At 34.2% G+C, this 25,154-nt stretch overlaps 1 protein-coding gene across 8 annotated transcripts in view; it reads right to left on the bottom strand.

The window, feature by feature from the left end:
- The window catches only part of CNTN5 (contactin 5), a 591,904-nt gene that overhangs the window by 174,473 nt on the left and 392,277 nt on the right, over positions 1–25,154 (bottom strand). For all 8 annotated transcript variants that reach the window (XM_021529320.3, XM_077781341.1, XM_021529327.3 and 5 more), the window contains one exon: positions 3,686–3,781. In XM_021529320.3, the coding sequence (XP_021384995.2) occupies positions 3,686–3,781 (96 nt within the window). The remainder of the gene's footprint in view (positions 1–3,685; positions 3,782–25,154) is intronic.

The following is a 25,154-nucleotide window of genomic DNA, read 5'->3' as shown; positions in this document are numbered from 1 at the left end:
GGAAAGAAAACAGCAGAAGCATTTTAAATTGGAAACATCAAACAAAGTTTGTTATTTAAGCAGTCAGTAATTAATGTAGCTCTTGCTTAGCAAGGACAACTAAGAGTTAACTGCCTAGGAAACCCCTCTTGGAGAAAATAAATAATTGGTAATAATCAGATATTGTGTTTATGGAAGCAAAAAAAAAAAGATAAAATATTGTGTTTATGAATGATCAAGTTATCCATATTCAATATATTTCACAGGAGACAAGGATTAGCAACAAAAACAGTTCTAGTGGGAAAGCTCCTGGAGTAGGCACATCAAAATGATACAGGACTCCCAAGGAAGTTAGAGGTAGCATTTCTTTATGAGCAATGGTCCAGGCAAAGCAGGAGGTGACAATCTCTTGGTGGCTGTTTGACATAAAGAACTGGCAGAAAAATCTTTTCATTTAATATATTTTCCTTCACCATTTTGAAGGAGTGGATAATATCTCTACAAAAAAATTCCCTCAGTTTGTTGCCTTTCTATTACTCAGCAAAGATGACAATAACTTTAAAAACTCATTTATTAAACTAAAGAGATAAGTCTCTCATTTGAATCTGCACTGCAATACTCAGAATCTATTTCAGGTGTGCTTACTACCCCACATTCCCCCTTGATTTCCCTGTGAAATATTTGGACAACAATCTAATGAAAGCCTATATGAATAATATAAATATATCACAAGTTTGTGTGTGTTTGTATGTTTAATGCATTACCTCTTGATAATATATCACAGCATAAATAAACAGAAATCAAGACTATATGCATATTAAACTGCCTCTCTGATTAAAATCTTGTCAAAAGAAATTAGTGTAGTATTTTTTCAGTCAATGATGCTTTGCAAAGGCTTTCAGAATTTTTTCTAAAACTATACTCTGTAAGAATGGAATATAGGTACTATTTAATCAAAAGTATTTATCTTCTATTTGAAAACATATTAATAAAGTTATATCTCTCTTAATGCAGTTTTCTTTTGCTAAGTCATCTTTTTTTTCCCACACTGTCTAAAAGGGTTCAAGCTGAAGTTCTTGGGCAGTTCAGTTATTGACTGGAGAGATTGAGGAATTCTGTTGAAGGACAAATTGCTTATGAGGTTGTGGAGAATTATTAGGCTTGATATTGTATCATGGATTTATCTCCTGTGATAAGTAATTGAAAATTATTTCTAAAGGTGCTGATCAATATGAACAAGTCAATATTGCAATGCTTACAGTGTTCAGCCACAAAAAATTCTTTTTCAACAAAAACACTCCCATAACTCATGGTCTTGTTAATTTGAGATCTTCACACATTGCAAACGTGCTCTGAACAGTCTTTAGCTTAGACATATTCACTATGAAATCTTAGGATTCACTTGAAAATTTGTCTCCTGGGTGATTTTATTGTTCACAAATTCTTAGGGCTATTTAGAAGATAATACTATCTTTGCAAATCAGACACAGAAACTAAAATGAAGTACCAAGAAACTGAATACTTAAGGAAATTTTAGATGTTCCTGTACACAAATCCTTGAAGTACCTCTGCTTGGCTAAAGACCTTTTTATCTGGAAATGTTGTATTTATTGGTTAATTTCAGAAATGAATTCATACACTTCCCTCTGAAATTTCAGGTTTTGTCCAAAATTATTTTTTTACAAATAGACTCTGATCTGGCAGTCAACTTTCATCAATTTCTTGTATTTTATAGCCGTGGCTTTGTGGAATGATTTATTTTTGAAACATCACCTGAGGCCTGTGGAGGTAGCTCTGCTACTTCCAGGGAGACTCCAGCCATTGTATTAATACCACTTGCAGTCCCACCCCACTGCAGTACCACAAGAACTTACTAGCCCCCAGTAATTTGCAAGTAAGAAGCTGGAAGCAAATTGCCTGTGATAGAATCACAGATTCATTTAGGTTGGAAAAGACCGCTAAGATCATTAAGTCCAAACATTAAATCAGCACTAGTTCCATCAATAAACCATGTCCTTAATAGCCACATTTTTCAAATACCTCCAGGATTTGTGACTCCACCACTTCCCTGAGCAGCCTGTTCCAGGGATTGACAACTCTTTGGATAAAGAACTGCATTACTTGCATTATGTAATGAACAAAAGGAAGGGAGGCTAAGTCTTCTTCTTACTGATAGGAGCTTGTGTTTACATCTGCATATCAGTGCAATTTTTCAGCTTTTGTTGATTACTTCACCACTCTGTAGAACCTTTTCTGGCTTAGCTATGGTGAAAAAATTATGCCAACAGAGTATAAAAATATTTTTCTGGAAGTAATTTTCCTGTTGGCATAGCCTACTGGTACTCAAACAATATAAATTAAAACAACTGAATGCTGTTTCTGAGCACTGTAGTTTGCACAGTAGGGGTTTGCTGTCCTGGTGATGAAAATGAAAGATACCGGTTTTCACCATCAAAGGCAACGTCTGTGTAACAGCAGTGATAAAATCTGACTAAATAAAGCACAGACGCATAATTTCAGGAAAAGAATTCTAAATATTTTGGTGACATATACAGGTGTATTTTGTGGAAGGGCAGCTCTTAAAAGGTGTATGAGAATTTCACTCTTGATTAATGTCCATCTATTGTTTCAATCTCAGCTTGTTTTGGGTAATGAAATTCAGCTGCACTGCTGGAACCATTGCTCACTTTTTCTGTCTACATCTTTTCCCTCTCAGTTTACTTATCACAATCAAGCCTTAACATCATGTACTCAATTGCATCATATAGTGTCAAACACAGAAAGAAATTGTAGAGGTAACCACAACAAGAGAATCTGGTCAGAAGGGAGAAATCAGAGAGATGGCGTTGATAACTGCAATACAGCAATAATAATCTTTGCAGGTACTGAACACATTTCTCCAACAGGAACTCAGAGGAGATTTTATTTCCTGCAGATCTCCCATTGCAGATCTGCAATGTTACTTTTCTTCAGGCCCAAAATTTGGAGTAGAAAAATTCCCTCAGTACAGACTTCATTCCCCAGAGAAGAAAAGATTAGGCTATACTGTATCTAATGAAAACAAGTTATTCTGTCTAGCATGATATCTCCAGGTGTTGTATGGCATGCAAGTATAAGGATGTACCCAGCTGTCTGCAGATTTTGGAGGAGCATCAATTTGAAAAGTAAAAAAGTTACCTCTCTGGAATACCTATGTTTTCATGGGGGGATCCACAGGCATTTCATAGAATTTATACTAATGCTGAGTTTAAGCAATGATGCAGTTTTACAAAACTAAGTTATACAGTGAGAGGAAGTAACCAAATCATGTCTCTACTACTGAAAATAAAATAAAATTTGTATTCAACAAAAGTATCATGACATTGGAATTTGGAGCAATTTATGAAGGCTTCTAAACACTAAAAGCAATGTTCTGTGACCTCAAGACAGCATATTCACTGCTGATGGCATGGAGACTATTGTTACATTCAAGTATTCTACCAGGAATTAAACAATCTTGTAATAGAAACTCTGCTGCTATTCATTGGCATTTGCAATATATGCAATTAAAATAGTCCTTTGGTACTCCAAAAACTGTCAGAAGAATGGTAGATGTTTCATCTTTGAAGTTCCACAATCAAATACATATTGAATCTAAAATCCTGAGCATCCATTAATGAGGAAATGGTAAAGGAGGAGCATGAATACTGGCTGCAGCCTACTGTACCTGGAGAATGAAGTGGAGGGGAGCACATCAGAACAACTCCTTGACCTTCACGTACAGATACAGCACTTCTTGTCCGACCGCTAAAATTCCCCAGATCTATCAAAAGAACAGAGCATTTTAGTTACATATTAAAGATTTTAAATTTTGTGGCTACTGTGACTTCTGTTTTATTTCCTCTTTTAAAGCTGACTGTTCCTTTTTCCATACCTTGATCTGTAATAGGAGGGCCTGAAAAATAAATCCATTTCCATTGCAAATATTCCATGTTGCATCAGCATTTTACTCCTCTTTTAGTGCACTTGCATACAGTATCAAAAAAAAGCAGCAGACTATATACATATATATATACACGCCATTTACAGATACATTTAATAGTGCTTTTATGTCCTTTTACTGTATCCTGCTTGATTTTCTCCCTCAGTGGAAGGGATTAATACACAGTGAAAAAGAAGAAATACAACTGGAGGGAACATCTTGGCTAAAATTCAAACTGATGATGTTGCAGACCCCACTTGGACAACATAGACAGGACATGGTGATGACAGAAATGAAAAGCAACACATTGGTTCTAAAACTATAGAACATTTGTACTCAATAGCACATTTGCTCTGCCAAATACTTTCCTTCTGATTTCTCTGATGCTATAAGCCCAAACCAGTTGTAGGTAAGCATATTTTCCCTCAAAATTTTCCCTCTATTAGGTTAATAAGAAACATTTCACTATTGGAACAAAAATTTTTAATAAAGCTGTAGGGCAATGATATGAACAGTTCATTGTGATTATTTAAAGACTCAACCAGAAGATCCTATTATTCCACTTACCACACAGAATACTCAACATGGATTCACTTTTGGGGTGGATAGCAATACTCTAGCATTTATATCTGTAGTAAAGAGATATAAGACTTCCATTCTGCCATTAGACTGGTGTCTTCACCTGTTCTCAGGGCCAGTGATGGTTTTTGAAACCTCTCTCAGGGATTTTCTGGAGACTTTTCTATGTGATGTGGATCAAGGTGAAGAGAGCAGCAACAAGATATCTTTGAAAAGGATACCGAAGCTTCAGCAAGCATTAAATGTGGATTAGAAATATGAATAGATTTGGCCAGTGGGAGCTTTTTCTCACTGATATTGAGTAACCTGTAGCCAGACTTCCTAATTTCTGCATACAGCCCAGAGTGCTGGGATGAGCCAGACAACACCAAACAGTTTGAACAGGTGGAGCAGAATTATTCCTACCTTAATTGCATTCAGTTGACATTTCTCTATCAGATGCTAAAATTCCACATCTTGCTCCAGACCTAGTAGAGCATAAAACTGAATTCCAATGATTTTCAAAAGTAATTTGAGGGTTTTTTTAAAATTATTATTAAAATTTCTATGTTATATTTTAGACACAATCAGAAGTTTAAAATTTATATACAATTAAATTTGTGCTCTCTTTGGCCAAAATAAGTTAGTGTTTTGATTTCCACAATAGGTGTCATGCTTGAATAGAAAAAAGGTATGTAGGATCCAGTGGAATACATTTAAAATTAGAGTTATATTACAAAACTTTGAAAAATGTTGCTGGTCAATAGATAATTAAAGATTTAAATACTGTGTTGCATATTAAAAGGAGCACGCCATGGGTTATAATACACTCTGGTGCAATTTCTCTCAAAAGTGTCTCCTAATGCATGTTACCTGACAGCATATTCTGCAGAAAAGCAATATTTTGTGTTCAGAAAACAGTGGGCTGGTACATCCCCGCATGAAAAGTTTGAATGGGAGAGCATCTTGTAATTGAAACTTTTCTTAGACAAGTCCTCAGGTGATTAAATACTATTTTCCTATTAGTTATAGTGGCCTTTGAATATCTTTTCTTCCATTTCCTGCTTTGAATGTGCACTGGGACGGAAAAATATACTTTTATTTTCACCAAATGAAAAACAAAGATATTCTTCCAGATTTTAAAGTAAACATACTATGTATGACTCAAGTTTCTATTTGTTCAAAACAATTATTTTCAAACGAAAGGAGGAAAGTATTAAAGAGCTTTGAATTTCAGCTTTTTTTTTTTGCTTTGTTTGTTCTGAATTGGATTTCTTGTTAGCATACAGCAAAAAAGGATTAGCAGGTACAAAAGAAGGGGTTTAGCTGTAAAACAAATAAATGTAGAGAAGTTTAAAAGGAAGAAAAGGTGAAGGATCATGCTTGAAGTTCCCCCACATTAAAGTAATAAATGCAATAAGGAAAAATCAAATTAATGGAAAATTTAATTACTTTCTTGTAAATCTCAGCCATTACATATCTAGCCACACTGGGAAAAAAAAAGGCAGCTACTAAAAATTTGTAAAAACATCTTTCATTTCACTTTAAAACTCTAAAGAGGTAGATAATAAAAGAAAGGGTAGGCAGGATGCAGCTTTAGAGGTGGGAACTGTAACCTCTCCCACAGTGACATTTGGGTTCACTACTCTTGCTACAGTTTAAACCTGCAGCACATGTGACATGTCAGAATGTCACAGACACAGAATGAGTCTGTCCTTCATCTTATTATGACGTATATAGTTGATTGATAATAAAATGTTTTCTTATGCTCCATAGGTGTTCATCTTTTGCCCTGAAAGATTAATTTAGTCATATCTCAGTACTAGTGGCAAAGATGATAACATATACTATGTTTTTGTCAAAGCAGTTCCTGGGGTTCCGCTACATAATTCCCATATTTTTAACATAAGAAATGGCATTGACCACTTTGAAAAAATGTAGTTTGTGTCAGCCACCATGTCTACTGTAACTTGCTATTAACAATATATATGCAAACCACACAAGACACATTTGGATGGAGTGCATGTGGCGGGAATAACCACATTTTCTTTACTGCTGAGAAATTATTCAATTAAAAAAATTATGTATTGTCACTAGTATACAACCTGTGAGACAGGAGTGATCTCCATTGTAAAAGGGAAATAAAGAAATTCCAGAGCTACTGATGATGCCAGACATTAAATCCAATGGGTTTGGTGCAGTGTTTTCTGGATGTCAAATTTACACTGCAAGTGTATTTACATTAGCTCAGTGCAGTATTTGATCTTTGAGAGAAGTTATAAACTTTGGAAAACCATTTATATATCTGATCCAAAGGAGCTGCCAGGTATTTCAGCTTTTTCCACAGTGGCTATTCCCATTTTTGGAAATGAGCTAAAGCATGGCTTTCTCTCAGCACATATACTTATGTATCGATACACATTGTGAAACAATGACATCACCACAAGACCTTTTGTTTTAACAAAATTCAGCAGAAAAGAAAACTCTTCCACAAAAAGTGAAAGGAGTAAAGGGAAATAAATGAGAAAAACCTCAAGGCAGTTGAAGCAACCAGAAGACTTTTACATGTCTAACAAAATACATACTTTAATAAAAGGGGAAATGTTCTGCCATTGACAGAAGGACTTTAACAAAAGTTGGAGAAGTTTTTTTTCACTTAATGGCTTTCCAAGTCACCTTCACTGCAGTTTGTATTTTAGGTATGTGCAGGAGGGATCATTGATGCACTGTGCTCATCACCTTGCTGCAGCTAATGGGGGCAACAGGTTTTTGTGACCCAGTCAACAGTTGAGGGGTAACTGCTATGATATTAGGAACAAATTAAAGATGAAAAACAGATCTTGTTTTTATTGTAGGCAATTATTGCTTGGTAACCTAGCACGGAACCTGTAAAAGTCTCTGTACTTCATTATCAGTGACTTAAACCAGTCAATTCAGCTTTAAAGAAGAAATTGGATTGGTTCAGAACAATGTCCTCTGCCAGCTCGGTTCTGTAAGTTTAAACTATTTTATATGCAAATTTATTATGGAGTTTAAAATGGACATAATATGATATGTATTAAAATGTTTAAAGACATATCCTGAAGATACCAAAAGACAAGTATAAAGCAGGCAATATTCTTTCCAATAAGGTAAAAATAGCTCTACACAAGGAGAGATTCTTCTGTCAGGCCAAGGACAAACTTATTTATTGCATTGTCACAAAGAGAGGGTAGCCTTCCTCTCCTTGGATTTGAAAGACAGGATGAAGAAATAGACCTTGAGCTGGAATTGTAGCTCTTTAAAAAAGGTAAGATTTACAGGGAAAAGAATTCCATTAAAACATGTTTTTCAGAATCCCATTATAACCTAAATCAAAAACATGGTTTGACTGTACACTCTAAACAATGGAAAACAGAAATGTTCTGTTTAATAACCCACAAACACAAGCTATAGAAGAATGAAAGGTAGGTATTGAAATGATATAATGTATGATTGTATAGGAAAGATTTACATTGGATGAACTAAACAACACAATACTCAGAGTATCCAACAGTACAAGAAAATTAATAGATTATTTTATAGTGACATACACTTATTTTCTAGGAATACCAGATTAAGTAGATAGTGCTGTATTAGTAGGGTCACTCATTTGACCTAAGAGTAACTTTTAATATTTAAATTATTCACTAGGAAAAGTGTGAAAATTCAGGAAAAAATATTTCTACCATGACAGAAACATCATCTCACCATTGATAATGGGAAAAGCATACATCTTGAAATTTCAAAAATCACATTACAATATGACTTTGAGGTGACAAAATAAGGGCAAGATTTAAACACTTTAGAATGTATCATGCTTATTATCATTGCTGCTGTTATTATGTATTACCAGAAATACATAATACAGAAATACATTAATCCTTCATGGACCATCAGACTGACATGATGTGAAAAAGGTGATTTTTTTTTTCTCAGAGAAGTTACTATGTAAAAAGAGAAATAGAGCATAGAGAAACAATGATGCAGTTCAAGCCTGCATGACAGCAATCCTCTCTCTGTGTACACCTGCAGAGCCATTAGAGTTTTAAGAAAAGAGGGTTGATACACAGATTTTTTCAGTGAGTACTAATGAAAGATGACAAGGAACTCAGGAGAATGTTTAAGGACTTCTCTCTGAAAATGTGAAAAACAGAGAAAGGAGACACAAGATACTGTACTTATATTTAAACCAGCATCTTCAGAATCTTTCTTGGATTCTACAAGATATTTTTTCTCAGAAAAAAATAAAGAAAGGTCTTTGAATAATGGCACTCCATGGATGTGTTCTTGCAAAAACAAAACACTGTTTCATGCACATGTATCAGCATGAAATTTAATGTATACACTATTGATTCATTACCCCTGAATTAAATTTTTACTGTGAAAGGCAGATAAATAGTCAAATAAAGGAATATTTTTCTGTCCTTACATATTTCTATAATTTTTATAAATGATAACAATTTAAAAATACCTGTTGGCTGGTTATTTTTCTTCATTTAGTTGTATGTCATGGCTATGTCTAGTTGTTTTACCTTGTAAGTAGAAACATTTTTTTTTACTTTCTACATTTCCTATCACAGTGGACTCATGAATCCATAGATGTAGCAAACATCTTATATCATAATACAATATATTAGAGACATAATTAACTATTCTAGAGTTCTGATTTTGTCTGAAATACAGTAAGTTTTCTTCTTAGTAGCTGGTGCCATGCTGTGTTTTGGATTTATGTGAATAATGTTGACAAAACATTGATGTGCTTGCTGCTGAGCAGTGATTATCTGAAACCAAGGACTTTTTAGTGCTTCATTCTCTTCCAGTGAGGAGGGCACAAGGAAGCTGTGAGACAGCATGGCCAGGCCAGCTGATCCAAACTGGCCAGAGGGATATTCCATAGCACAGAGCATCCTGCTCAGTGCATGAGCTGGGGGGAGTTGGTCGGGAGACATCGATCGCTCCTGGGGACCGGCTGGGCATCAGTCAGTGGGTGCTGAATAACTGCACTGTATGTCTCTGTTTTCCCCTGGGTTTTGTCCCTTTCTCTTTTTGTTTTCTCCTTTTTAATTACAATTTGTGTTACTATAGTTAGCATTATAATTATTATTTTTGTTGTTACTGTTATATGGCACTGTATTTCAGTTGTTAATTTATATAACTATTCCCTAAATTGATTTATAGAATCGTGTATTAAATCTAGTACAATTATTTTTGTTTTAATTTATTTCCCAAATTGGATGATTTCTATTTATTAAAAACTTAAAATTTTAATGAGAAAAAATACACTAGTTCTCTATTTACTATGCTCTACTTTTTAAAAGAGAATATTTTACATTTCAACTAAAATATTCACTACTTGTGATCCTACACAGATTTTATATTAATTATGAACTGATATGTTTCTTCCACTGTTTTGTCTTGTCTAACTACTCATTTTTTCTGTAATCTAATCTTGCATGGAGAGATACCCCAGGAAATTTGAGGAAATTCATAGTGTTGAAGAATTTTTCCTTTTGTTACACCTAGTTTCAATAACATCAATTATTACCATCAGTATCATCAATAAAGATTAATTCTTCCCTAAGCCTTGAGAAAAAAGGGAATTTGTAGGTACCAAAATCTCCCTGAATTTCAGTAGGATTTCTTCATTCATAAATCCTGAAGTACTGGACCAAAGCAAATTAGAAGAAATATTTACATACAGAATAAAATGACAAGATTATGTTGAAAACTCCAGAGCTACTATAGGATTCAACTTGGCATGTTAAGTTCACAATAATTAGGATGTTCGTGGTTACAGTTGTTGATGGTTATGATTAATTAGTTATAATCATTCTGTGTTTGTCAGTTTTCATCTCTTCTCACATAAATTATTTCAGCACATTTCTCAGCTGTCTTTCACATCTACATAATGCAATTTCCAGGCAAAACACAGAATCAAGTGGAAATATTATAGTTAAGCATTTTTCATCTTTTCATTCTGTCATTTAGAAAAACTAAAACCAAACAAATAAGCAACCAATCTTAAGTAACAAATTAAAAATTTTCAAATGCAGATACCAACTTTTAACCACCAAAGTAAAGTGGGCCAATAAACAGTACTGCTTTCAGAGCTTCTCAGCAAACAGATTTTTTCACTTGAGTAATATATGCAATATAATATTTTTAAACATATTGTTTTACATAATGTTATCTGCATCTTGAGAAACACACATTTGTATTTCCAGTCTTTTCCATAGAGGTTCCTGACAGTGAGTGGTATACTAACCTATAGAAATCCTGTGCACATGATTCTACTTTCTTTTTTTTTTTTCCTTTCTTCTTATGAGTCTTCCTTCTCTTTTTGTTTATTTGTCTTTTAATAACTTTTCCATTTAAATTAATTACAAACATTCAAGGATATATTGAAAACAATCTTTCATTTTGTTGTGTTCTGTCAACTGGATGTGACTTTTCCTTCTTTTAATTAGTAATTAAAGATCACAGTCAGTTGGGATTTTGGAAGATTAAACACAGAATGACTCATAGTACAGTTTCTTATCATATGAAACTGAAATATGACAGTGACTAATCTCCATACAGTTTATTGGAAAATTCCTGTGTAGGTGTTGTGGTTCACAGGAAGCTGTAACAGTAGTACACACAGAAAAAAACCTTTCCTTCCCTCTGGGTGAACAAATCATTAAAGATTACTTGTTTTGTATTTCATTGAGTTAATTCATAACAAAAATTGCACTAAAACATTTCTTATATGTATTTATTACTTTTAGTTCATGGATTCTACTCCTAAAATAACATAATGGTGGCAAAGGAAGTAAGCCTTCCCAATTCAGAAGTGATGGCACTGAGCTCATCTAAATTAAAAACTTTACAACTTCCACAGTAAATGTATTTGAGACTATCTTACTGGCATGATACAGACAAAGAATCTGCAGGAAATAAAAGTCTGATCTCCCAAGGTCCCTATTATGAAGATAATATGTAAGATGTTTGATAGTGTTTCAGTCACTAGTCTATTTTCTCCCCTGAATTCTTCATAATTTCTTTCAGAATGTCATTATATGCATGAACTGAGACAAATATCTGAGAACCACTGTTCAGATTGAAGGTTTGGGGAGTGGCATGATTGTTCAGGTGTCAGTAGCAGCTGGAGGCTTGTAGACACCATTTCCACAAGACATGACTCCATCTAGACAGGTCATTTTGCTGCACTGACTTTTCAGCAGACTAATGTGTATAAATGCCTCCATACTTCACTTCTGCTTTGTCATAAAGAAAAGAAGGTCATAATCTCCCAGAACTTATTTATTTGATCTTCTCTAAGAGTTGTAGTACCCAGCATGACCTACAAGTCAATTGTGACAAGATAACGAAGTGCTTGGGCACATCCAAGGAGTAAATCTGGAAGACCTTGGTTTCAGCTGAATAGCTCAACTGGAAATGAAGGCCTTGCAAACATAGAGAGCTGCCTAGGTAGCAGCTTGTTGTTACGTATGATGCTAGGCAATGTTTTTGATAAAAGAGTTTGTACTGGAGCATGTTATTCTGCTTAATATCAGGGTGGTATCAGACACTGAAAATCACAGTTTAGGATATAGCATGTAATTTTACAAGTAAGAGTCATCAAATAAATTGTCACTAGTCAGCTGAGCAAATATAAATTACCATCTATGTACTTTGATCTCTCCTCTCCTCTCCTCTCCTCTCCTCTCCTCTCCTCTCCTCTCCTCTCCTCTCCTCTCCTCTCCTCTCCTCTCCTCTCCTCTCCTCTCCTCTCCTCTCCTCTCCTCTCCTCTCCTCTCCTCTCCTCTCCTCTCCTCTCCTCTCCTCTCCTCTCCTCTCCTCTCCTCTCCTCTCCTCTCCTCTCCTCTCCTCTCCTCTCCTCTCCTCTCCTCTCCTCTCGTTGTAGAGACAAAGTTGCACAAAGAAGTAATCACAGTGTTTGCTTTAGGAATGTATATCAGGCAACAATCCCTCAGCAGTTCATCTGATCTTTTAACTCCTTTGCCATCTGTCACAATTATATATCATCACCCACCGATCAATAGAAATAAAACTAAAATATGTTTCCTGAACTATGTTGGTTAGGTGCTCCACAATACTGATTGATTTCTTTAAGAAATCTAATAATTGCTTCTCTTTTTAACAGACCTTCCTAGAGCAAAGCAAATTTCTACCAAGTATGTTCCAGCTGTAACTTTTTTTAAATGACTTTTGGTACTGAAATTAAATGCAAGCAAAGCTGTAAGGCTGTTGATTTTGAAGTTATGGGCAATTTGGTGGTATTTCTAATGTACTGAGAAAGAACAGGACACAATACACTGTTCGAGAGTATCAAATACTAGACCATGGTGCCCAATCCTGCAGCTTTTCCTAGCCACAGCAACATGGAACCCTTTAAAAAAACAAAACAAAACAAAACAAAACAAAACAAAACAAAACAAAACAAAACAAAACAACCCCAAACCAAATCCAACCAAAACAAAACAAAACTTAACAAAACAAAAAAAATCCTGGACAGATATTTCTGGAGAAACTAACTGACCTTGCAAACAGGACAGGTCTGGGCATCCTACCAAGGAACCATACTTCCTCCTAATTAATAAAAATGAATTACATTGACCATGATCACAGTCCTATATTTAGACAAAGCTTTGGCACATGTAAGCATGGTGCAGTACAGCTATTGAGTGGGTAAAATCAACAACTGAGACATTAAAACACAAAACAAAGGGACAAATTTCAGGCTGGAGAAGATTTGGGCCCTGAATACATTAATTCTCCATGGAATAGGAAAACTTCTGTCACAGTAATCAGATCTGCAGTACTGGCCTAGAAGGAAGGTACCATAAAGGAGTTATACAGATACTCAGAGAGAGTCAGACATTTAAGAGGATATGGGGAAAATTGTTGAAAGGGTCTAGGCATTTTAAATATATGATGTGCTTTTGGTAGAACAGAGTAAATACACCACCAGAAAAAGAATCCAAGCTTCTGTCTTGAGTAGACAGTATAAAGAAAGCAAAAATTCAATTCAGAAAAACAAAAGAGGCAATGCCTTGAAAAAAATACTGTCTGGATTTTAAACTATATAAGACCAACTAATTAGAGACTGTGAAAAGAAGATTGTAAAGGGGAATCTCCAGATTTTAATATTATGAATTTATGCAAAGAATGAATTGGATAGTAATGAATATGAAAAGGAAAATCCAAGAAACAAAATCCAGGGATTAGGTGGTTATAGATCAACAGTTTTTGCAGCAGTGTTGGCAGATGATAATTGACTAGCTTAGAACAAATAGATCTGTAACCTCAGATGTGCTGAAAGTATTGTTTCTGAATGTGGTATTAATTTACAAAGGACCTAATACATCTAACAAAAAAATAATAGGTGAAATTTTGCATATGTGTGTATGAAATATTTCAGGGGTAAAATCTTACTCATACCTGTCAGTTTCAAGATAAGTTAATATTATATGTTATAAAAGTGATTTTTTCCCCAGCTCCAGTGAAAATGGTAGTTGTTTTCAGCAAAAAGTGCTGGGATTTTGCTGTCTGAAAATCAAGTCCTTTGAAAACTCTGTCAGATAAGTATGATGTGTTTTTCTGATGCCATACTTGTAAAAAGAGGTTGATAAATGTGAAAGGCTTTAGAGAAAATTACGAGATTGATTTGCATTACAGAAAACATCGTACAATGATAACTGCCTAAACATAAAAAAAAAAATCTGATGGAGTTAAAGGTGAGAAAAAAGAAAAGGTTTTCCATAATTACTTTTTCTTAAAATAAAATATCCTAGTTTATGAATCAACCTCCTAGTGAGTTCAACTGATCCTACAAATAAGCTTCATGTGATTCTTGGAATTCCATCCTAGAAATATGTGCATAATTGTTTCCATAGAATGGAATATAATTTCTAATATAAATATCCATGCATAAAATTTTTTAATTAAAACTAATGGCAAACTAAGACATAATCTTTAAAAATATAAAAATAATAGAAATATGAAGGCTTTTCAGTGATATGTGGGACATCACAGGGAAATGGTACCAGATTATTGCAGTGTTATTACTTTAAAAATGATGGATGAAATCTCTTTTGAAGGAGTGATATGTAAGAAAATGGTACCTAAATGCCTGGGGAGAATTGCATCCATACTATCAGTAAAATTAATATCAACTATTTTGTTTAATTCATTGTAACTCCCTCTACATGTTTCACACTCTGAGGACATGAATGGGATTTTTATCAGTGTAATTGAAAATTATTGACAAGAATAACCTCAGTGATAGTATACATTAATTTTATCCAAGGCAATTACTACTAGATATTAAAAGTTTCCAATTAACAATATAAACACAGATTTTAGATTAAAAATAACTGTAATTATGTTCACTACAAGTAAAAATATCATGTTAGAGTATTTAGAATTACTGCATCAGATAGTCACATCATAAATATCTATGGTCTACCAAATTTTAATAAAATGTAAGCAAGCTAAAATGAATACTATAGTGATTAAGTAATGGTAACTAGTAATTGAGGAGGTTCCTATGTGATTATGCTAATAGGTAACAATTTGGTGTTAATGTTGAAAAAGACTTTTTGAAGATTGATTTTTGCATAAATTATTTTGAATGTAATGAAATAAAATTTTAAATTGTTATCCCTATTATTTGAGCTTAATTTTTTTTTTCTTGGAATGAGTTATTACCTTCTAACATTTTACAAAAGAACAGTTGCCTTATAGCTATATCTGAGCTAGCTATCCTAGTCTTCCTTTCAGGGCAATGCAAAGAAATAGACACTTCAAAGGCCTGATTCATTTGACCTATTTTAGATGTCAATTTGACATGAATGAATTGCATCCCAGTAATGCAACAGATTAAGTAGGAAATCAAAACAATTAGATCAGTTGCAACTGACTATGGTGTTGACAGTCTGACATTAAAGGAGAATGAATAAAGTGTATTTAGAGGCAATTTACTAGTTCCTTGATCTCCAGATTGTTTTCTCAACATAATTATTTTGCCTATGGTGCCTTGATAAACTAAGTATAAGATGGTAAAGAATTCCTCTCATATATATATCAGAAAAGTAACAAAAGGCAAATATAATTTTTTTAACTGTCTTGGACATTTGTAAGTAAACAGTTTCTTACTCTTATCAATAAAGTAGTGATCTAACCAATTTTTTTAAAGCCATATAGGAGATTAAGATATAATCATAGTAGTTTTGAAATAATGTCTAAATAAAGGTAAATTCCCTTAATGTCATAGTTGTTCTTATTGTGGCACTAATTGTGTGCTAAGATGCTGCTCCTGAGGGACAAAGATGATAGCTCTAAATTTAAAGCAACTTGTATATACACCTAATGTGTTTCATATTACTCTGCAGTATAGAAAATCTAAATGTTATGTGTATTAAAGGATTTTACATTGACTTTTAGAAGAACTTTACAATGTGAGGAATTCCATCTTCTGGCTATTTGTTTGGTGATTAATGTACATACGGAGGAAAATTTCCAGCTCAGTTTGCTGAGCCTGACTGATACTCAGAAAACCTAATCTACTGCACCTTGGAATGACACTAGAGAAAAGAGGGTAAAAATTACCACCACCTCAATGCTGTAATAAATGTCCATCTTAGGATGACTCAGAGATTTCATCCAGCATGAACAAAATCAGCCAGCATTTTCTATTTATTGCTTGTAGTTCCAGTGGAAAAAAAAAGGCTTTCAAAATAAGGAAGATATATTGTTAATATATTTACTTTATGGCATTGACTTTTTAAAGAGTGTAGGAAACTATCTCCCTCTCTTAGAAACACTTGTAATGTCAGAGAAGAGATGCCTTTGGGTAGGTATTGATTTTAAGTATACAGTAGAAGAGATGTTTGTTTATCGTATAAACTTGCTCCTCATCCTCAAAAATGCAGCTTGAGTACTTCTATCTGTTAAATCCTTTCTTTTAAATGCCATCCTTATTAAAACATTTCCAAATTATTTGAGTACTTTGTTCTCTTAAGTTAGAATTGAATAGGAACTTATTAGATGCACATGATGGGATGTAGGTACAAAGGCTAAAAATATTTTCTAATTAGAAGTGGAAAGATTGATATTTTTTTATCCTAACAATGATTTCTAATGTAAGTACCGCTGATAGAAGAAACAAGCTAGTCCTAAATTCTCAAAGTATTTTCCATAGTCATACTCTATTAAATTACAATGCAATCAGTACTTTTTTTTTTGCATACCCTAGAAAATTGAAATGCACTTCTATATTTTAGTATCTGTAATCAAACTACACAGATAGCAGCCTGGTACACATGAATAATTTGCATTAATAAATAATGCCAAATATGTTTTATGTGAAAAGATATAATTTGTGTTTCATCACTTCACTCTTATTATTTATTACCTGAGGTTGCACTGCATTATTGTTTAAGTTCCCAATATCTTTTTAGGCATTTTTAAATCTCTGCTCCTATGAATATACTCTCAGTGCTGGTCTACTAGAAAAAAATAGTTTAAATTCCCCAGTGTGCACTTCTATCCCTTTGACATAATAATGAGTAGGACTATGATATAATCATTATGATAAGGAATATCCAAACTGTTTAACAAATACTGAACACAATTGTCAAGCAAAGCTGTAAACACTGATTTCTGTCCAACAGTCTTTGATTTCTCGGTGGCTCGTAAGAGGTGTTGCAAAAATGTATTTTTGGTCAATAGAAGCCTAGTGCTTTTATGAAGATTTGAATTAAACACTTGAAGCTGGGGATGCAATGTGGGCCATTACCACTTCTGAGAGACAGAAAGTACAAGACAATGTTCTCCAGTCTGGAAGTAAGTCGTAAAAATAATACACACACACACACACCTGCCCAAATAGCACACTCAGGAGGCCAAATGCAAAAAAAACCAGACACAAGATAAAATGAATATGATAATGGAAATTAAAATAAAACAGTGACATCTCATAGAAGAAGAGAAATCAGTTCTTTCAAAAAGTTTACCTTGAAAAATACACATTTTAATACAACATATATAGGTTTCAGTCCTTCAACAAAATGCATCAATTTATGCCATGTTTTTTTCATTAGTTTGATATTACTTTTGTTTATTCTCCACTTTATTTGGGTTCTTTGTTTTCTAGTTAATTGAATGGTTGGTTTCTGGCCATTAGGATTACTGGAAAAATAAATTGAATTCTACTTTTATTTTCCTTATAGTTCTTCTGAAGTGTTATTTTGTTTTATATTACTGCAGTGAATTTCTTCAGAAAACTTGAATTTCTTCAGAAGACTCCTGAAGCATTTTGTAGACAAAAACAATGACTGGTCAGTCTTGTTAGACCTTATAGACACTGCCTTTCAGTAGAGCTGGCATACATGCTCATGGCACAATGCCTGTAGAGAAGGCATGTCAAATACATTAGAGATGGAGCCAATAAAAATTCTGTTTACCTCCAGCAGATTTCTTAATAGATTTTTGAAAAAATAGCTCCTGTCCAGCCTTTTTCTTACATAATATAAAATGTAATTTCCAAAATTATTAATTAATTTCTCATGAAATGTAATTAAAAAAAAAAAAAAACCAAAAAACATTTAGATTATGGTTAAATAGATAGATTTTGGTTAAAGACAAGTAAGTGTTGATTGCTTAGCTAGCATCATCCTAAGCATTCACCTTAATGTATTGCAAGTTAAAAAGTCTCAGGGCAGGTTCACAGACCTTACTGTGCCCTTGTTTTTGTGCTCTTGTGTAAATAAGAGAAGGCAAAATATGATTTATTGAAGGATATACATACTCTTGCATTCAAGAATATCTTCCAACCTTGTTTCACATTGAGGGCCTACACTAGTCAATTATATCAACGACAAAAAAAATGCATACATTTTTTTTAAAGTATTTTGAGAAGATTTCTGGTACCCTTCCAGTGCATTAGTAGTAGGCACACAAATTTACTGTGGAATGATGACTTGTCATTTAAAAAACATAGAGCCAAACAGCCTTTCAGAGGCTGTCATTTAGACTGATTCTGAAACTAAGTTCTTTGTCATTTGCTTGTGCAACATGAATATTTTTACATGGCATCTGATTCAAGAAGCTTTCACAAGATTCTTCTAAAAGTGTTCTACAGATGAATTCTAGCCTATATATGGACCCAAATTGCTTAGCTGGACATGGAAGGTCAAGCTTAGTATGCCCTCCCATCTGTGAGAAAATTCTCAGGTGTAGCTCAGAAAAAATTACATAGAACTTTTTTCTCAAGAAGAAAGAGCAGGACATCTGCAGTAGATGGAAATCATAATCTTTAGCATACAAATACAAATTTGAAAAGCCATTTCACTATAGTGGACTAAAATAATTACTATTTTCTCTGTACCCTACCTTACAGCAAAGAAATTTGCTTAAGCTTACCTTACAATATGTAATATTTCCAAAAGGTATGCCTACTCTTAATGGTCACAGCATAAAAACAGTATTAAAAGGGGGAAATTTGCAATTCTTTTGCAATACTTAATGTAATTAATTTCTGAAAGAACAAATGCTGGAGACAAATACTCTTTTTTATGCTCTCTTCTTTAATCTCATAAATCCTGGGACATGAATCTGTTGTTTCATAAGGGAAGGATGACAGGTGTAGGACATAGATCTATATTTTATGATTCAGTTGATATTTAGAAATGATGGTTAGGTGCTGAACAGGGAAGAACATCCTCTCCCATGTGAGAGACATCAAGGTAGAAGGTTTGTCTGCATCAAGGTTTGTCTGCATCAAGGTTTGTCTGCATCGAGGTAGAAAGGGAAAATCAGGGAGAACGTGGGTGCTTTTTGCGTGAGACTGGATGTCCTTCAAGATGTCCACTAGTAAGCAGTATGTGTGTAGCAGATCACAGATGGAGCAACAGAGCTGCTTTCATCTTTTGCCCCCTGTAAAGAATTGTGACCAATGGAGCCATAGCTTTCATTGCATTTTGACCTTCAAATGCCACAGTGCCACGGGACCAGATGACACAAGTCCCGCTGTATATATGTCTATTTCTTCTAAGTTTAAAGATCTGTCTTTCATTTCTTTTCAGGGCATATGTAAACTCAGTAGTTTAAAACTAAAGCTGATATTTCTTGAGGATACTATATGTCTTCTACCCTTTAACTATACATTCAGCCAAATTTTGAAAACCTGAAGAGACAGTTTGTCATTTAGATATTCTGTCATATCAGCAAGCTCACAGGACTCGGGGAAAAAACTCTCTTACTGTGCTCACTCTTTATTTTGACTTTCTCCCCTAAATAAACATCAGTTGCTGAAACTCCTAAACTAACAGTAACTCCCCTCCTAACAATATTTCAAAGATCTGAAGCTAGGTGATTAACATTCTATTTTATGTTATTCCTACAGTTAAAGATTCAAGCCACCCTTAAATGCATTTTCTATATTTAATTCAATGCACAGAAGTGTTGGGTTTTTTTATTCCAGCTTCTCTGTGTAATCCAAATTGGTGCCAAAGTGCTTTCTACCTATCTTGTAGAAAATGAAAATACATGTCTTTGTCTTCTGAATAAACTGAAAATATTGCACAGCCCTACTCTGAAGTGTATTTCACTTAAGTTTAACAATACAGACGTGATACTTGCAATACCACCGTCAAACTTATCTAGCAGGAGCAACACACAGAATATGGAAGTCAGAAAAATCAAAGGATGAGAGAATAATTCAGAGTGGAGTGGGCTCAGGAGGTCCTTGAGCACACATTCCCTGTTTAAGTAAGGTCACCCAAAATGTTAGACCAGGTTGCTTGGAACTTCATGTAGCCAGGTCTTGAAAATCTCCTTTCTGGGGAATCTGTGCTACTGCTTAGCTGTCCTCATAGACAAAATGTTTCTTCTCATGATTTTCACTCCACTTTTTGCCTATTTTCTCTTTTCTTCCTTGTAATCACCACTTTGAAAAGTCTTGTGAACCCTCGGTAGGCACTGGGAGGTTCTGCTAGGTCCCATCTCTGCTCCAGGATGAACAAACCCAGCTCCCCCACGTTCTTATCAGGTGGCAAGTGCTTCAGCCCTCACCACTTGGTGGATTCTCCTGAATTCTTCTGAACTTCCTAATGTCTTTACTGGCTAGCCTGAAACTGGACAAAATATCAATTTGTCCTTTCATGGAATAAATGTATATCATCAGCAGACACTGTTATCTGCTAAGCATCCAAGTACTTAATTTTCAATTTTTGAAAATTGACATATTACCATGTAGATATAAATAATTATATTTAAAAAGCCTTTAAAATATTTTGACATTATTATTGAAATAATGAAAAAGAAGTAATGCCTTGCCTCTATATTAAAAAAAAAACAACCCAAAATTACTGCAATTTACGTACTGTGACACAGGCAGTCAGAATCTCTTAATGTGAAAAGTATGAGCCTCTCCAGCTCGGGTAAATGGGCATCCTGTGCTTTTGTCAAATACAAGGATCTCAGGGGACAATTGTGACATTCAACACACCCTGGCAACGAATTTCAATTCTTTCAGATAAATTATGTAATCTAATCACTGTGTGGTCCCTGTTAGAGGCAGGAAGACATTATATTTGTAAGCTTAAATTTTTCTGTCATTTACATCAGCAAGAATTTTATTGATATTATCTACTCAAAAATCAAGCTGTGACCCACATACTTATTACATTTTTGTCTAAATAATTTCTGGGCATTCAACTCTTTCCACTGAAACATCATCGAGACCAGTGCTTAACATTTGTGGGTATGTAAAATTATCATCATTAGCATTGCAGAGGAAAACAGTTTAGGAGCTGCTGCTCTTCACAGTATGTAACTGCAGAACACAGCATTGCTGAGTTTTGTCCACCCTTGAAACTGGAAATGCAGAAAATTTTTGTGCAGAGACATGTCTTCATGGCTCCAGCTTCCCTCTGCACATGTCAACACCTTCCCTACCACTGTATGTCTGTACACAGCTATCAGCAGTTCAAGCCAGTTCTATGTTATATTATTTCATGCTCACATCTAAAGCAACAAGATATCTTGCATTATATTTTTCTATTTGGAGGACAGTGAGTGTGGATGGCCAAATATGTGTCACAGGTTATCCAGCCTACAGCAAGTTAACTTTATTTAGATTTGGAACTGGAGCCTCACTTTCACTAAGAAACTTTTCCTTTCTCCTGCATAAAACTGTCATATACTAATTCTGGTTGGAAGAGATCCCTGGAGATCCTGTACAATTGTCTGCTAAAAGCAGGACCAGCCTTGATCAAGTTGCCCTGACTGATCAAGTTTAGAATATCTCCAAGGAAACTCTCTGCCAGAAGAGTAAAGATAGCAAACTGCCTCTTGGTGCTGGACAATTTAGGACTAAAATATAGGGAAAATAAAAATGAATTGCTAATATTTTTGGTAGCATTAGCGGCCACTTACTTTATATCTAAATGTCAGAATCTCTTTTATATGGTTAGACATGGCAAGGTTAGCACTGGGTTTGTCACTGAAAATAAATCAGGCACCTTATATGCAGTTGACTGGAAAAGAGAAAATGTGAGAAAACAAATTTCAGACATCTTGTGTGTAAAAATATGGTATGTCAAAGTCAAACAACTTATCAGACTACATACCCTAAGGTATATCAATAAATCAAGCTGTCATAAGTGCTTCTAATGAAGGATCATTTGTGAAAGTTTTATCTTTACTGTCTTTAGCCAGCATTCAGCAAATTAATAACTGCCATATTATTCCCAACAGATAATGTAAGAGTTAAAAATATAGAAGTAATTTTTAAACATCTTCAGGTATATTAAGAAGTAATAAATAAGGAATTACCATCCCAATCATCTACTATAACTCCAGTGTAATGTGAACTACAGAAATTTTCAAAATTAATGTTTTGAAATAGACACCCCTTAAAAAAAAAAATAAAAAGAGTAAGAATTTACTCTCATTCTCTAGACAAGTTCCTCCAATTGTTGTTTTTCCTCTCTGTGAGGCTGATGTTTATACCCATTAAAAATCAGTACTTTTAAGTTTAAAATGCTGGATTTTTTTGCTCCTTCTCCTGCTAAATTGCAGTCTTATTGCTTATATATCACTGTGCCAGTATCTTTCCAATGTAGAGCTAAAAAAAAATTTCATTTTTTTAGAACAAGATCTGTTTTTTTACTCCTCCAAATCTTCCCCCGTCCATCAAGATGCTTTTTAAGTTGTTCACCCCAGCATATGCGCTCCAGGATGGAAAAGATCAGGAATCTTCATACTGTCAGTATGGAAGAATAGCCTTAATTTTTGATTAAGAGTTTCAATAAAATGGAAGCTGGAATAGTTCAAAATAATCATTCCCTTAGAATAGAAGTACCATGGAGACACCAACTGCCACCAAGGGCTGATCCATATGATAATGTGGCTCATGAAAGAGCAACAAAGAACAGCACCCCAGGAAATATTGTACTACATCCTAAAGCTTATAGGTGTCAATAATAACCCCTTTATTTCTTTCAGACAAAAGAGCTCAAAAATCCTGACCCTTCTAAGTCTCAGATGGGAAATACTACAGATAGATACAGAAGAGAAAATAAACTTCTGAAGAAAACTTACAACTGCTTTTTTCTCTTGAACTTTTGGGGTTTTTTTAATCTGAAAGTGCTTCTGTGAGTGATTGAACTTCATGGGAAGATCTGTGTCCTTTGGAATTCATGCAGGTGGCAAAAGCCATATGTCAATCCAGTTCCTTAGCAATCTCTGTAGTTTTCCATCAGACTTAAAGCAGTTGTGATGACAGGAATATAGTATATAGATTGCTGTGTAGGAAGAACAGGTGGATTTTTCTTGATATTCCTCTCACAGGACTAGAAAAGATAACCTTACAATCATTACTTATTGGGATATTTTTTATATTGTTTTAATGAAAATCTTCATAAAAATCGGAGCTTTTTAACCTACCTAACTGAACCTGTCAGGAGACAGTCTACTAAATACAAAATTTTACATCTCTTCAGTCTATATTCTAAAAGAACCAATGACTTGTCTTCTGATGGCGAAAAGATATCTGGTCAAATTAGTGCAGGAGGAGCCAGTCCCTTGAAAATTCAGAGCAACCTCAAGATGCTATCTCAATCATCTCTAGAGAAAGAAAAATCAATTAAAATTTAATTTAACAGAGGGAAATTTGGAGGCTAACAGCAGGCAATGACCATTACAACATTTTGTAAATTCTGTGGTTCACATCTCCTTCACATTACATGTTTCTTTTTCAGAAGATCTCAATGTACTTCTCAGCTTTGGAATCCCCCACTATTACCTGGCTCAGCTGCTACCTTATAAAACTTTGAACAAATATGGCCCAATGAACATAGAGAGAGAGAAAATAGCATAAAAAATATGTCAAATAAATCAGTCCTAAATAAAATGAGATTAAGTATAGAAGTCTGGGAATAATGACTGGCTCAGAAATTTAAAATTTATATGTATATGTACATGCACATGTATACATATATATGATATGTATGGATAATAATATAATAATGATATAATATGGATATACACACATTTGAATATCCATATTTATCAGTTAGATAAATATAAATCATATATCACATTTTGAATACACATATATGCTTACACATTGCTTCTGTGACATTTCACTAGTTGATTAGCAACAATTTCAACAGGGTTAATTAGTTATTATTAGTTCACACTAACACTAAAGTTAGCTCACACTTTAAAATCCAGACCTATGTGCTTACAGTGAGATGTAGAAAAGCTGCAAGCAGCCAATTTTAGGTGAGCTGAAAAAGTGATGTTATGCCATTGTATAATATCTGCTACAGGTAGATTGAAAAATGTGAATTCAGATATTGAGATACTGCAGAGAAGAGAAGAGAATAAAAAAATGAAAATATGTGTGCTATGGTTACTACAAATTGGTGGGTTACTATCTACTTGCTTCTTTTAGGAAAGTATTTGTGAGATATGGAACTCAAGAGCAGGAGAAAAAATTATCTGGTATAAACCCAAGAAACATTATGTCGTGCAAATTCATGCAAATGGAATGTGGGTTCACAGTGCTTATGAGTAGCAGAGATTTCTTTCTCATGATAGCTATGACAACAACGCATAGCAGCTCAGGATGAAAGGAAAATTACTGCAAAGTACATTAAGAGACTGCTTTAATGCTCCAAATGCTTCTACATTTATTTAACACTCGGGGGAAAGCACAATTTGAACTGACATTGCTTGAAAGAATAAACAGCTGAGAAAGTATAAAAGAGCAATTTTGACATTGCTTTTGTTGTTATTGGGATTATTTGAAACATTTTTGCCTTAAGCTTCCTTTAATATTTTTGCATGCTTCTGCATATGAGCAGAAAGGGGGATAGAAGAGGTGTGAAAGAATCATAACTTGGTGAAGAAATGATGCAACTTTTCCTCTCTAGTCATATTTGTAATAGTACGTGGAAGAAGAAGGACTCCTTCTTCAAGAATATCTGGTTAAGGTCCTTTCTCAATGCAAAAGGACATAATATACAGAGAAATCATAAGAACAAAACTTAGTTGACCACACTAATTGATGAAGGCAAGTGAGATTGTAAGAGCATTTATTCCAGCAAGGTTTTCTGTCAGC

This window comes from Lonchura striata, chromosome 2, assembly GCF_046129695.1.
Source record: "Lonchura striata isolate bLonStr1 chromosome 2, bLonStr1.mat, whole genome shotgun sequence".
In the NCBI taxonomy this organism is placed as follows: domain Eukaryota; kingdom Metazoa; phylum Chordata; class Aves; order Passeriformes; family Estrildidae; genus Lonchura; species Lonchura striata.
The sequence above is the reverse complement of the archived record's forward strand: the minus strand, read 5'-3'. Positions and strand labels throughout refer to the sequence as shown.